General features: G+C 35.8%; 1 protein-coding gene, 1 long non-coding RNA gene and 1 other non-coding gene across 3 annotated transcripts; 1 reads left to right on the forward strand and 2 right to left on the reverse strand.

Moving 5' to 3' along the window:
* Window positions 1–769: 769 nt before the first annotated feature.
* Window positions 770–1053, reverse strand: LOC116116809. The gene is made up of 3 exons (XR_004125869.1): window positions 1037–1053; window positions 892–951; window positions 770–813 (listed from the first exon to the last, which is right to left on the reverse strand). It is a non-coding gene; the product is annotated as an uncharacterized LOC116116809 (long non-coding RNA).
* Window positions 1054–9293: 8240 nt separating this feature from the next.
* On the reverse strand, window positions 9294–9400 carry LOC116116823. Its single transcript, XR_004125871.1, has one exon. It is a non-coding gene; the product is annotated as a small nucleolar RNA R71 (small nucleolar RNA).
* A 2608-nt stretch (window positions 9401–12008) lies between these two features.
* LOC116116817 lies at window positions 12009–14015 on the forward strand. The gene is made up of 3 exons (XM_031402871.1): window positions 12009–12709; window positions 13064–13403; window positions 13491–14015. Exons 1-3 carry the CDS (start codon window positions 12009–12011, stop codon window positions 14013–14015), a joined length of 1566 nt encoding a protein of 521 aa, XP_031258731.1.
* Window positions 14016–15127: the final 1112 nt, after the last annotated feature.

A 15127-nucleotide genomic window follows, 5' to 3' on the forward strand; every position in this document is an offset into this window, starting at 1 on the left:
CCTACTAGAGAGCAATTAGCAGATGTAATGACAAAAGGCTTGGGAAGGTTACAACATGAAAAACTTTTGTCCAACCTATGCTTGAAAAATATTCATAAGATGCCAGCTTGAGGGGGAGTGTTAAGAATCAAGTTGGTACACAAGAGGTAGTTTAGTTAGTTAAGAATTTGTTATGCTAAGTTGTAATTAGTTAAAGTTGTTAGTTGATAGTTATAAGTTTATTTTTGTGTATATACAGCAATGTAACAAACTCTTCTATGAATAAGAATTCATTTTTCCACACTTCTTATGACTCTCTCCTAATTCTTTCTTTTCAGTTTACCTATCCCCAAATTAACACCGATCATACAAAATCCAGAATGCAAAAAATAAAGAAGGTCCTACTGAAAAAAAAAAAAAAAAAAAAGAAGAAGCCAGTTAGGCAGTCAACATCCAACAATTTAAACTAAGAAAGAAAGATACGAAATGTAAACATAGATTCTGGAGAAGAAGTGAAGAACAAACCCAACAATAATAAAAATTTGAAGCCTAATCATGCGACAAATCAACCAATCAATTTAGAAAATAACGAAACAATAAAAGCATAATAAGCCATAAAGAAAAGTCACAAAAACAACACAACTGTGCTCCTGCACCAGCAATGGCCACAATAAGATTTGATGATTTTTCGACCATAGATGATTCCTTTTCAGGGACTTATGTAGAAATAGAACCTGGTTTCGAGGAAAAAAGATCTTGTGGATCCGGAAGCGGAAATCTTACTAGCAGTGGACTTTTAATTAGAGTAAGACCCCTAATTGCAGCTTCATATATCTGTGATGGGTGCAGAAGTCAGTCCCAATTCAGACACGAATAGAAAATGAAAGTACCAACTTGTTGAATCATATGTACCTTCTTTTCCAAGTTATAAACACCTTGATATCCTCTCATCTCAAATGGAACTAACAATTTCTACATTTACTTGCATCAGAAACTCTTCATCAAAATTTTTTAGTAATTGTTGAATGGTAACTTACAGCAGGGTGAAAGTACTAACCTGAGGATTTTCACAAAACCAACAAAAACCTATTTGTGCTTCTAGCCTCACCTACAATGGAAAAATGGTATCAATTAGTCAACATAGTCGTGGAGATTGCAAGATGACATGAAGCTGATAAACCAGGTAACAAAATGATCAGGAAAGTGGGTAGCTCACCCTTTCAGGTAACACTTCCTAGTTTGCTGCTTCTTTGCACTTAATGTAGCCAACTACTTCAACCCACCCTATATGATTCATGAGGTCAGGTTAATAAATAAAAAAAATTTAGACTTCAAAGAAAGAATAGGGTATTTGAAGAACTTATATGATTTCATGCCAGCTAAATACAAATAGTGAAGCAAAGTTTCACTTTAGCATGGTCACTTTTTTCAACCAAGTTTACAGCATGGTCACTTTTATCAGCCAGGTTTGCAGCATTACCATTCACAGATTTGTAAACCATATGGTAACAGTTACTTAAACAACTTGAGAAATCATATAGATATTCAAAAATTAGAATATAAATTCATATGAAAATTAGAAATAGCCAAACATGTGAAATATAGATATAGGAACCCAAAGGTAAAACCTGCAGAAGATTTATGTCTTGTCCGGTACTCTTGATAATTTAGAAGGGTACACACCTTTCCCCTTCAATCAATAATAATTTTTTAGTCTATTATCATTTCAACTCATAAATCAACTGTAAGGAACCAAGATTTAATAAAATTAAAAATTAAGAAAAAAAACTCAAACCAATATCAAATACAAACAGTTAAAGTTCATGCTAACCTTGAATTTTGACTTTTTGGAAGCTTTCTTATCCAACCAACCTGAACAAAATGAAGATAATGTTTGTTAAACAACCTCAAAATTCTACATGGACATCTTTGCCAATAACAAAAACCATTTATTATGCCAGGACATCACCAATGTTTTCATTATAATCAAAGAAACCTAAACAAAGAACTTAAGAAAATATATCATAAAAATACTCAAACAAAAACACAGTAGCATCAAGGGGATAATATAAGAACAAATTCGTAGATACCCTCCTCAGCCTGAATCCCTATAAATAATAAGTAAAACCGTCATAATAGAAGAACAAATGCGTAGTTAACCTCCTCAACCCGAATTCCTAAGTAATAAGTAAAACCGTCAAAAAACATTTTTGTCCATTTCAATCAATAATAATTTTTCAGTCTACTATCATTTCAACTCATAAATCAACTATAAGTAACCAAGCTTTAATAAAATTAAAAATTAAAAAAAAAACTCAAACAAATATCAAATACAAACAGTTAAAATTCATGCTAACCTTGAATTTTGACCTTTTGGAAGCTTTCTTTCCACTTCTTCTTTTCTACATCTTGCTTGCTCCAACTAAAGCCATAAATAATAAGTGTTAAATCAAACCAAAACCAAACCAAAAAAAAAATTATATATAGTGTTGAGATTGTGATGCAAATATGCCCACTAACCGTCATACAGATCAAGACAAATCCAAGGGGTAATTAGTCCAAGGCAATTCGACCCAAGTCAAGAGAACAATCATAGCATCTCAAGACAATTCGGCCCAAGTCAAAAAGGCCATGCAAGATGAGCAATACCATTTGGCCCAAGTCGAAATGGCCATACAAGATGAGCCCATGTGGCCCAAGGCAAGCCAAGCCCAATTCCTAAACCCTAATCCAATATTTGGCTACAATTTAATCTCATGGGAACCATTGAGTCAAATGGGGGGAAAGTTTAAATATAGGGGAAGGTGCAAGCACATGGGATCAAAAAGTCAAAGAGACAAGCTATGACAATGCCAACTCAAGACTATCCATTTCGGGAAAGAACACTCCATGACATTCCGACGGCTGTTTGTCCCCTTTCCACTTTCCAAAAGTCAAAGAATCCATCATTTCACTTCTGTTTAGTTTAAGGAAGACCTAGTCCAACTTTTATGTAACCCATTTGCCCTTGTATTTTGTGTTTAGCTTTCTCTTCCTAAGGGCGCCACATTTGACCCTTTCTATGTGTAATTTTTATATTTTATGTTTTTATTATTTTGTGGGCACTATTTTATAAGGCTATATAAAGTCAAACTATACTTTGTAATGGGTTAGCTTTTATGAATGAGAAATCGAGCTCTTGAGAGAGTTTTCTTCAATCCTTTATCCAAGCTTTGGCTAAACTTGGTGGTGGAAAATCCAAACCGATGGCTCACCCTTTACGTTTGGATCTCTTGGTGAGTGGCTTTGCCTTTAAGCCTTGAGGTTGGCTGTTACTTTCACTTTGTTATTTACTTGCTCTTTGGTTTGTTAAGTTCGGTTAGATTAGCTTGTATTGGAGTTTTGGAGTCATTGTTGGTTGATATTGTTTGTGGAGAACCGAACTTGTATTGTGTTGTTATGATGTTTATGATTGAAGCTAGATCAACTCACTCATGTTTTAGTGCAAATGCATCAGATGGTAAAACCAACCTGAAACAAATGAAGATAATATTTGTTAAACAACCTCAAAGTCTCCTCACTTTAGCATGTTAACTTTTTTCAACCAAGTTTACAACATGGTCACTTTTATCAGTCAGGTTTACAGCATTACCATTCATAGACTTGTAAAACATATGGTCACAGTTAGTTGAACAACTTGAGAAATCATATAGATATTAAAAAAAATGAGATATAAATTCATATGAAAATTAGAAATGGCCAAACATATGAAATATAGATATAGGAAACCAAAGGTAAAACCTACGGAACAGATTCTCTTCCCCCACAATTTAGCAAAGGTCTAGCCTGAAAAAATGAGCACATAAATGAAGATATATTATGTAAATTTCAATGAAAACTATGAAGAAAGCATATTTACATAAATCAGAGACATAAACTTACCTATGGTCCATACAATTCAATATTAATGAAAATTAGAAATAGCCAAACGTGTGAAATATAGATATAGGAAACCAAAGGTAAAACCTATGGAATAGGTTCCTCCTCCCCCACAATTCAGCAAGGTCTAGCCCGAAAAAAATGAGCACATAAATGAAACTATATTTAGTAAATTTCAATGAAAACTATGAAGAAAACATATTTGCATTAATGAGAGACAAAAACTTACATATGATCCATACAAATCAATATTACCATCCAACATTATATTCCTAAGTTTCTACCCTCCACATGCTATTCTAAAATGCATATTTCGGTACAATAGCAGTCCATTAAAATAGATGTTGTATAGCACTAATTGAAAACCATTTTGTCAGTTTGAGGGCTTAGCAGCTCCTTTCCTTGAATAACCTTCCAACAGATAAAAGATTTATCAAATCAAATCCGTTTGATCTTTTCAAATAATTTAAAAAAAATAAAATAAAAATCAGTAAAACCCCACAACACAACACACACAATGTCAAATTTTTCCTCAAGTTTGTCGCCATCCAAACACTAATAAACAAAATGCAAACGAAAATAGAATAAAAGAAAAGAAATTGCCAAGTTCCAGCTCAGTCTCTTGCCTTCCATTGTACTTTGACTATGATTTTGTACCAAAAATTAACCCCAAAAATGCACGAAAAAACACAAATAAACAAATACTCAAGAGATGGCTCCCAACTTGATTTTATGTTGCCGGCTCTCCATCCTCGTTGCGATAACTACACGTCCAATTCAATTTGATCAACTCATTCATCAAAGATACCCTAGCTTTCAATATGAATAAAAACCAAGAAAAATAAGAAAAAAGCAAAGAGAAATTGAGAAAACTTATGACACTCTAATTCAGTTTAGATATTGAGAAGCAAAGGTAGAAACAATGGCGACTCCTCTTTTAGCCAATTTGAAGCGTTTGTATGTGAATGTGAATGTGAAGCATCTGTGTTTGTGTGAAATTAATCAAGCTTTAATTAGACCTTTGGATGTCCAATATATGCTATTAATTTATACTAAAAAATATCAAACACAACATCATCACCAATCACATACAACCACATGTCAAGAACAAATCCAAAAGATTAAGATAGAGCAATTATATAGCTTTTGGATGACAAAAATGAGCAATTCTAGAGCTTTGAAAATCCTATGTGTCAATCAAACAACCCATGCTTTAGGATTATAGATATATATAGAATATAGATACCCACTCTCATCATCATACTTGATTTCTTACTCCACCAAGGGAAATATTCTCTTAAACCTCTCTCCACTTCACTATAAAATGAGGCTAATGACATGGGATGATTACGATAATTCATAATGGAAAAGCCCTTTACTTGAGCATTCCAATAGAAACTTGACTGCAACTTTATTAGCCTCTCACCTTTCTCTAATCCTACAATCTCGTTGGAATCTTGTTAGTTTTGCAAGAGCAGCACTGTAATTCTTAATGACAAGAAGGAAGCCAATTCGAGGGCAATGTGAGAAAGTCAACGTGGTCCAAAAGGCAAGACTGTAATTTCATCTTTGGTGCAAATTTTGGCAAAACAACTAACATGGCCAGTGGGGAAGCAAATAGAAAGTTGTAATAAAAACACGGTGACCACACACTTTTCCAAAGGAAAGTAAATTGGGAACAAAAGTGCCTTGAACTCCACAGCAACCACTACCAACATTGGTGATATCGTCCAAGGTGGCAGTGGCAACCCCATTGGCATTTTGGTCACAACAACCGAAGAATCGTCAATTATAACCCTAAGATTGGTACATTTGAGTCGTTGAGGGTAGAATTACCCCAAGAGTTACTCACAGAGTTGGGAAACGAGATCCGCAATATGTTTAATTCCCAAGAAAACGCAATAAAGGCATTGCCAAGAAATCTCAACAATGGACACATCGTTGCCCTTAAAAACAAAAACCTTAGTAGCCCTTAAGAAGGTCTTGAGTGATCTAAGGTCAATTCTAATCATGAAGATCACCAAGAGCAAGGAGCAAGGAGGAAGTGTAAAAGAACTATCAACATTAAGGAGTAGGTTAACCAATGAGACTTTGATGCACTAGAGCACCAATAGTAGAGGCAAATACTTTCCCAATCACCAAGGTCTATGACTACAAGCCACATAATCCATTCGAGAAGGGATCAATCAGACCTCACGAAAGAGATGCAAGGCACACGTTTGATGCTATATAGAGGGAGAGACCCTAAGGCATATACCAAAGTCAAGGAAAGCCCTAAAGATAATCAATAGGCTGACATGATCTGAGCTATGGAAATAGAATTACTCCAACTAAAAATATCTCACACGGATACCAAGGGTTAAGTAGAAGAACTCTAGGATTTAGAGTCTCTCTTGTCCACCTACATCCAAGAAACTTGACTACCAATGCATTTTGTTATGCCTATATCGCAATGTACACCGACCAAGCTGACCTTGTCAAGCATGTTTGCCTTTTCAAGGAACTTACTAACATTCAAGACATATTCTGAGATGCTATGTGCAAGACTCTTCTTTTGACTTTTGAAGGAGTAGCCCAAACTTGGTATAATAGCCTACCACCGCACAACATCAAATGTTTGACTAACTCTGCATGAAACTAACAAATCAGTTCTGGTAAACAAAAAAAAAAAAAAAGTCCTTCCCTATTACTCGACTTATACCAAGGTAACCTTGAGCCCCTTCATAATTTCACTTATCGATTTCATTCTAAAGTGATGCAGTTAGGAGCCACGAAGCATACCTACACTTTGGACACATCCTGCAAAGCAGTAAGATAGAACAAGCTCTATTCATCCTTTAGAGAACATAAATATATAAATTACATGGGGGCAATACTATGTGATTTTGGTGCCAGTTCCACCGATGTTAGGAACCAGAACTGACCCTAGAACTGGAACCGAAACTAGGATCTGAGTACCCAGATGAGAATCGGCTTGGAACTCAGAGTTAAATGATATTTCATAAAATAATGGGGGTTATTATATAATTATAGTTATTGAATAAGAAATTATGATTTGCAAATTGGGGAAAAAATTGGAATTAGTTTGCTTCATTCTTCCCTTATTTGAATTAGTTGTTGCTATTCTCCTCTATTCAAATTTCCCATTTCATTAACAATTGACAACGAAGAAGCTTCAGATACCATTAAAACACCTTTGCTTTCTTCAGCTCCAACCTGAACGCATTGAAGTCTCCATCCACGTCACCAACACCATCATCGTAGGTGTGTAATAGACCATCAAAGGTTAAGCCTTTTTCACCATCAATGAATTCGCCATAAGTATGGAACACTTCGTCTAGGATGGTGTTGATTTGTTTGTCGCTGAATTTAACTATAGGGTTTATGGCCACCATTAAAGCAATGATAATCCTAGGATTATACTATTTTTCTATACGATTTTTGTAGGATTTTTTAATACTTCTTTCGAGCTTTGTGCCTGAATTGTTATTTAATTCTGCATATTTTATGTTTCTGGACCCAGAATTGAGCAAAATTCAAAAGATCGAGAAATTCAGATGCTAATTGGAAGCACCCTTGAAGTTTGTTCCTATTGGAGATAAAAAGGATTAAAGATTCAAGTGAAGAAGCAAGCAGAGGGCAATTCCATAAATTCAGCAAAGAAGATCAGAAGTTCATCGTGGCAAGGTTTTCTCTTCGCCACGACAAGCTAGCCTCTGGAATCCTAGGTCAGCAAAACTCAAGTTGATGCCGCAGTGAGATTTTTTCTTCGTTGCGACGAAAACTGCAATTTTAAGTTTTTGTTAAAACGTTGCGTTTTTCTTATATATTATTAGGTCCTAGGGTTTTAGGTGACTATTTAAGAAAAAGTTAGCTCATTTTGAGAGAGAGGTCGACATTTTGGGAAATGGGGGAGAGGAGAAGAAGATTGGAAGAATTTGGGTCTCCAAATTAGAGAAGCTTCTTTTCCCTTTCTTGTTTTATGATGTTGAACTCTGATTTTGTTATGTATTTAATGTTTATTTCCATTTTGAACATGAACTAACTTGTTTTTGGGTTAGGGTCGGTTTTGATGGATCTTTGTTTATAATGATTTAATCTATAATATCTTGTTGTTTTTGGGTTCTATTGCATGGATTAAGTGTTTATCTTTGTTCTTAATGCATTTGATTGTTGGGTTTTTGAATCAAATGAATGTTGAGCATGATGAGACTAATAAGTGATTCATGTATTAGCTTTTTAAGGTAAACACCATAGATTGAGCGAAAACTAGAGATAGACAAACGCAATCTATGAAATCTTTATAGGATTCCACAAGCTTAAGGGACTTTGAACTATTAAATTTCAATTTGTTGGGTGCGGAAGTTTGATAGGGATAAGTAGTAAATTATAGCCTGAAAAAGGTATATTTTACAACCTAGGGAGTCCGATTTGTTATTCATGCATGTGAACTTGAAGATAATAGGATTATTAGGTTGAATAGGAGTAACTTAGTGAAATCGAAACCCTAACCTCTCTTCCTGTATTGAATTTCGTTGTTGAGTTGATTTTATGGTGTTAAATTTAGTTGTCTCTTTTGTTTTGTTCTAATTTAGTTTTTAGTAGCTCTCGCAAATCCAATTTTTTGTGTTCTTCAATTAGTTATAAAATTAGGAAAATTGGTACTTAGCACTCAATCCTCGTGGGAACGATACTCTATTCATCACTTTATTACTTTTTGCGACTAGTGCAATTGCTAAATATGCATGTTTGTGAATCACGCATCAAGTTTTTGGCGCCGTTGCTGAGGATTGATTTTGTGTTAATATTGAAGTTTTCTAGTTTTTGCTAAATTGGAGTTTAATTTTCAGTTTTAATTGTTTTAGTTTAATTTTTGTTTGCTTGTGATTTTACGCTCTTTTTCTTAGTAGTTTATGCTAAAAGCAAGAAATCATCCAGTGGTTCCTATTAATCCAGAAATTGAAAGAACTGCGAGAAGACTCATTAGAGAGAAAAGAGAAAGAGAGGCGAGAATGATGATGGTTGAAAATAGAACTTTGAGGGAGTTTTCACTTCCACAAGTTGATGGGTGTAGTCTGAGCATAACAAGACCGCCTATTGAGGCGAATAACTTTGAGATAAAGCCAGCTATAATTCAAATGATTCAACAATCAATACAATTTGGGGGTGATCTAAAGGAAGATCCGAATATGCACATAGCCATCTTCTTGGAAATCTATGACACATTCAAGCACAACAGGGTGACAAATGATGCTATTAGATTGCAACTGTTTCCATTCTTATTGAGAGATAAGGCAAAAGGATGGCTAATGTCGTTACCCGTTGGAACCATCACGACGTGAAATGATCTAGCATATAAGTTCCTGTACAAGTATTATCCATTAGCGTTGTCGACAAAGATGAGAAATGACATTACTTCATTTGTACAAGGTGATCATGAATCATTGTATGAAGCATGGAAGAGATACAAGGAAATGTTGAGGAAGTGTCCACACTATTGTTTGTCTGTTTGGATGCAAGTCCAAACGTTCTATTTGGGTTAGCTACCAAATGTTTGAACAATAGTAGATGCAACAATTGGAAGAGCTTTACAGAACAAGACACTGGTGGAAGCTCAAGAGTTACTTGAAGTTTTAGCAAGTAACAACTACCAAGGATTGGATGATAGAATAGTGCCGAAGAGGTCTATGGGTATTCATGAAGTTGATACTTACACAGCCATTTCAACCCAACTTGCCACGCTTCAGAAACAAATAGGAGGTATGCATGTTAATTACATTCAAACACCTCAAGTAACATGTAACTTTTGTGCAGGTAACCATGCGAGCATTGATTGCCAAGTTGGGAACACATTTGCTTCATCCTCCCCATCATCAGAGCAAGTCAACTATTTGGCTCGGAATCAAAGACAACAGAACAATCCATTCTCCAACCAACTCCAACCAACACCTATAATCCTGGTTGGAGAAATCACTCAAACTTGTCGTAGGACAATCAATTAAATCAAAGGACAATGCCAAGCCATCAATCAGGGGTGAACCATCAACCAGTTGAGCAGAGAGCGTCAAAATTGGAGGATATGTTTGGGAAATTCATGCAAGAAACCACAGGTTTTATGAATGAGACGCGGTCAAATTTTAGAAATCAATGAGCGCCTATTTGAATCTTAGAGGTGCAAATGGGTCAAATTGCTAAAAAATTGAATTAGAGAGCTGAAGATTCCTTACCAAGTAATACGGTGACAAATCCATGTGAACAAGCAAATGTTATAACTTTAAGAAGTAGAACAATCTTAGAGGAAGTTGAACCAAAAAGGAAGGATAAGGACCCACTAAAGAAGAAGGAAGAATCTGAGCAAGAAGTCAATGAAGAGATCATTGTTGAAGAGAAGCCAACAAGTCCCAAAAAAGAAGAACCAAAGAAGGACAAGGTGTAGAAGTCAAGGAAGGAAAAATTGCCATTTCCTGAAATACCGCTAGAGTTGGCACACCACACTCCTCCAATTCCTTTCCCTTAGAGATTAAGGAAGCAAAATCAAGATAAGCAGTTTATTAAATTTCTTGATGTTTTCAAAAAAACTGCATATTAACATTTCTTTTGCAGATGCATTGCAGCAAATGTCGAGTTATGCTAAGTTCTTGAAGGAAATTTTTTCAAACAAGAGGAAGCTGGAAAAGGAAGAAACAATGATGCTTACAGAGGAATGTAGCGTCATTTTGCAGAAGAAGTTACCACCAAAGCTCAAAGATCCAAAGAGTTTCATTATCTCTTGTGTTATAGGAGATGTTACATTTGATAGAGTTTTCTATGACTTAGATGCTAACATAAATCTATTGCCTTTTTCTGTTTTCGAGAAATTGGGGATCGGTGAAGTAAACCCTACAATGGTTTCTTTGCAGCTTGCCGACCGATCGATCAAGCATCCACAGGGTATTATTGAAGATGTGTTAGTCAAGGTTAATAAATTTATATTTCTTGCATATTTTATTGTATTGGATATAAAGGAAGACAAAGAGATACTGCTCATTTTGGGAAGACCATTCCTTGATACTGGAAGAACTTTAATTAATGTATAGGAAGGAAAATTGATTTTGAGGGTCCGAGATGAAATGGTAACTTTTAATGTGTTTGAGGCCATGAAATTTCCATTGGAAATAGAGTCATGTTTTGGGGTTGATGTGGTTGATATAGTAAAAGACACATTTGAAGAGATCCATCCTCAACTACTTCTTGAAGCATGCATTTCCCAATCCAAAACTACCGAGGAAGACGAGCCAAGGAAGAATGAGTGTGCTAAGTATTTGGAAGCACTTCAACCAATGAACACCATCTAGGATTCAAAATTTGAAGACTTGGACATAAGTAAGGAGAAGGATAAGGCAAAGTTGGAAGAACCTCCCAAGCTTGGATTGAAGCCTTTACCATCTCATCTTAAGTATGTGTATCTTGGTGAATCTAATTCTTTTCTAGTGATTATCAATGCAAACTTGAGTAAATTGGAGGAAGAGAAATTGATTCTGGTATTGAGAGAGCACAAGTTTGCAATTGGATGGAGCATTTCAGAGTAAAGGGCATTTCTCCATCTTTTTGCGTGCACAAGATCCTTATGGAAGATGATATCAAGCCAAGAGTGCAACCACAACGACGATTGAACCCTTCTATGAAGGAAGTGGTAAGGAAAAAGGTGGTAAAACTCTTAGATGCAAGAATCATCTATCACATTCAAATAGTCATTGGGTGAGTCATGTACAAGTAGTTCCAAAGAACGAAGGCATCATGGTGATGAAAGATGAGAGCAATGAGTTGATCCCAACAAGGACAGTCATGAGCTGGAGGGTGTGTATTGATTATAAGAAACTGAATAAAGCAACAAGGAAGGATCATTTTCCTCTATCATTCATTGATCAGATGTTGGAGAGGCTAATAGGACATGCCTATTACTGTTTCCTAAATGGGTACTCAAGGTATAAACAGATCCCATTACTCCTGAAGACCAAGAAAAGACAATGTTCACTTGTCCATATGGTACATTTGCGTATAAAAGGATGCCCTTTGGGTTGTGTAATGCACCGACCACCTTTTAGTGATGCATGATGTCCATATTTAGTGATATGGTGGAACGGTTTCTTGAAGTGTTCATGGACTATTTCTCCGTTTTTGGCTCTTCTTTTGATGATTGTCTTTCTAACCTTTCTCTTGTTTTGCAGCGATGTCAAGACAATAACCTAGTGCTAAACTGGGAGAAGTGTCATTTTATGGTTCAAGGGGGCATAGTTCTTGGACATCGGATTTTGAGGAAAGGAATTGAAGTGGATCGAGCCAAAACTGAAGTGATTAAAAAGTTGCCACCTCCAACAAATGTCAAATTTATCCAGAGTTTCTTGGGACATGCAAGGTTCTACGGCAGATTTATCAAGGATTTCTCTAAGATTTCTAAACCCCTGTGCAATTTGTTACCTAAAGATGCACTATTTGATTTTAATGATGATTGTATGCATGCTTTTCAGACTCTTAAGCAATTATTAGTATCTGCGCATATTATTATGGTTCCCGATTGGGAACTTCCATTTGAATTAATATGTGATGCTAGTAATTATGCAATAGGGGTAGCCTTAGGGCAAAGAAAGAATAAAGTTTTGCATGTGATACAGTATGCTAGTAGAACATTGATTGATGCACAATTGAATTACACTACCACTGAAAAAGAGCTTTTGGCAGTTGTTTATGCATTTGACAAATATAGCTCATATTTGATAGGTGCCAAGGTCATTATCTATAGGGATCATTCAACGCTCAAGCATCTTTTGGCAAAGCAAGAAGCAAAACCGAGACTTATCTGATGGATTCTACTCCTTCAAGAATTTGATTTGGAAATCTAAGATAAGAAAGGGTCGGAGAATGTAGTGGCAGATCACTTATCAAGACTTGAGTAACCAGAAAAGAAGGATGAGAAAGAGGTCCAAATTCAAGACACATTTCCGGATGAACAATTGATGAAAATTGGATAAGCACCATGGTATGCTGATATTGCAAACTACTTGTCATCTCGAGTGCTTCTGATGGATATGACTTACCAACAAAAGAAAAAGTTCTTTTCTGATTTGAAGTTCTATTTTTGGGAAGAACCTTTTTTGTATAAGCATTGTGTGGATCAAATCATATGCAGGTGTGTGGCAGAAGAAGAAATGGAGAGCATATTGTGGCATTGTCATGAAAAGGAAGTTGGTGGTCACTTTAGAGGAACAAGAACTGCAGTGAAAGTCCTTCAATCTGGATTTTATTGGTTGAATCTTTTTAAGGATGCCTTTAGAGTTGCTCAAGAGTGTGACCAATGTCGAGAATTTTCAAGAAAGAATGAAATGCCCTTGAACAATATTTTGGTTGTGGAACTTTCTGATGTTCCCTTCCCAAATTCATTCAGGAACACCTACATTTTGGTTACGGAGGACTACATGTCAAAGTGGGTAGAAGCAGTTGCATTACCTTCCAATAATGCTAAAGTAGTGGTAAGCTTTGTTAGGAAGAATATCTTCTCTTGATTTGGAGTACCACGAGCTATTATAAGTGATGGAGGGACGCATTTTTGCAACGAGCAATTTGAAGCTTTATTGGGAAAATATGGGGTGACACATCAAGTGGCTACACCTTACCATCCTCAAACAAGTAGACAAGTTGAATTGTCAAACAGGGAATTGAAGAAAATTCTAGAGAAGACGGTAAATGCATCAAGGAAAGATTGGTCATGGAAGTTAGATGATGCAATGTGGGCATACCGGACGGCATTTAAAACACCAATTGGAATGTCCCCATGTCGTCTTGTGTTTGGTAAAGTGTGCCACTTGCCTGTGGAATTGGAGCATAGAGCTTATTGGGCAGTAAAAATGTTGAATATGGATTTACAAGCTGTTGGAGAAGAAAAGATGTTTCAACTAAATGAAATGGATGAGTTTCGCCACCAAGCATATGAAAATGCAAGAATTTATAAGGAGAAAACCAAAATGTGGCATGACAAGCATATATTGAAGAAGAACTTTGAAGTGGTTAGAAAGTTTTGCTCTACAACTCAAGACATGGGCTTTTTCTCAGAAAACTTAAGTCAAGATGGTCCGGACCCTTGATAGTTACTAAAGTTCATCCATATGAAGTAGTTGAGATTTTTCATGAGCAAAAAGGTACTTTTAAGGTCAATGGGCAAAGACCGAAGCCATACATTAATGGAGCTTTGAGTTGCAAGACATTGCCCATCAAGCTTGACATTCCAGAATGAGATCCAAGGAGAAAGTCGAGCTTTCAACTATAAACAAACGCTTCTTGGGAGGCAACACAAACCTTTTCAATTTTGTGTGATTTTATTTGTTTTACATGTTGTTTTGGCTTTATTTGACTTAGGAAGTAATTAATTTTTGTTTTTCTTTTTGTGTTTCAAGTGAAATTTTGAAATTTAGCATGAAAATAAAATTTTCCAGACTTTGCCACAACGAGGAGAAATTTTTGTCGCGGCAAGATATACACTGCCATCGTAGTGCATTAAGGTTTTTAATTTTTCGCCATGGCAAGAAAAGAAGTTCGTTGCAGTAGTGTACGCACTATGATTGATATTGCAAATTTTCCAGAATTTCACCGCAGCAAGAAAAAGATTTTCGTCGTGGCATCGAGCAAGTCTGATGCGATATTGAAGAATTTTGCCGCAGCGAAATTTCCTCATTGTTGCGACAAAGTCCATTTTCTATATAAACTCACCCTTTCTCTCCCATTTTCACAAGAACTCAACCTAGCCTCCAAGAACCAAAAATTTTCCTTTTCAAATTCCGACCTTTTCCATTCAATTTTCGTGCACCGATCCACTCCATTACATCCCTAAACATTCAAACAACCTTCCTTAGCAACAATTTTGGTCAATTTTGAAGAAACTTTGGAAACCCTAGGTTTTCCAAAAATTAGGAATCTTGCGATTTGGGCAAAAATTGGTGAAATTGAAGGTGCAATCTTTGTGGGTGAGATAAGATTTCAAGTTCTCTAGCCTTGAATTAGATAAATTTCGGTTTTTGATGCTTTAATTTTGAGAATTTGATTGAATTGCTTGAGTTGTGGATATTGATGCAAATTGTGGAGTGATTTTGATTTGAGAAGTGTTGATTTTGAATTAATTTGTGTTGAGGAAGTTGGGTTTGTGATATTGAACTTGTTAAACTGCATTTGGAAGTTTGGGATTTTGGGAGTTGATTGTGAA

Source organism: Pistacia vera, unplaced genomic scaffold (assembly GCF_008641045.1).
Source record: "Pistacia vera cultivar Batoury unplaced genomic scaffold, PisVer_v2 Contig784, whole genome shotgun sequence".
Taxonomy (NCBI): Eukaryota; Viridiplantae; Streptophyta; class Magnoliopsida; order Sapindales; family Anacardiaceae; genus Pistacia; species Pistacia vera.

Excerpts from the sequence above, each read along its gene's own strand:
- LOC116116817 (XM_031402871.1), top strand. The coding sequence starts at position 12,009 with ATGGTGGAACGGTTTCTTGAAGTGTTCATGGACTATTTCTCCGTTTTT. Across the intron at positions 12,710-13,063 it reads CTCAAGCATCTTTTGGCAAA|GTGTGTGGCAGAAGAAGAAA; the intron begins GCAAGAAGCAAA and ends AATCATATGCAG. Across the intron at positions 13,404-13,490 it reads CCAATAATGCTAAAGTAGTG|CAATTTGAAGCTTTATTGGG; the intron begins GTAAGCTTTGTT and ends TTTTGCAACGAG.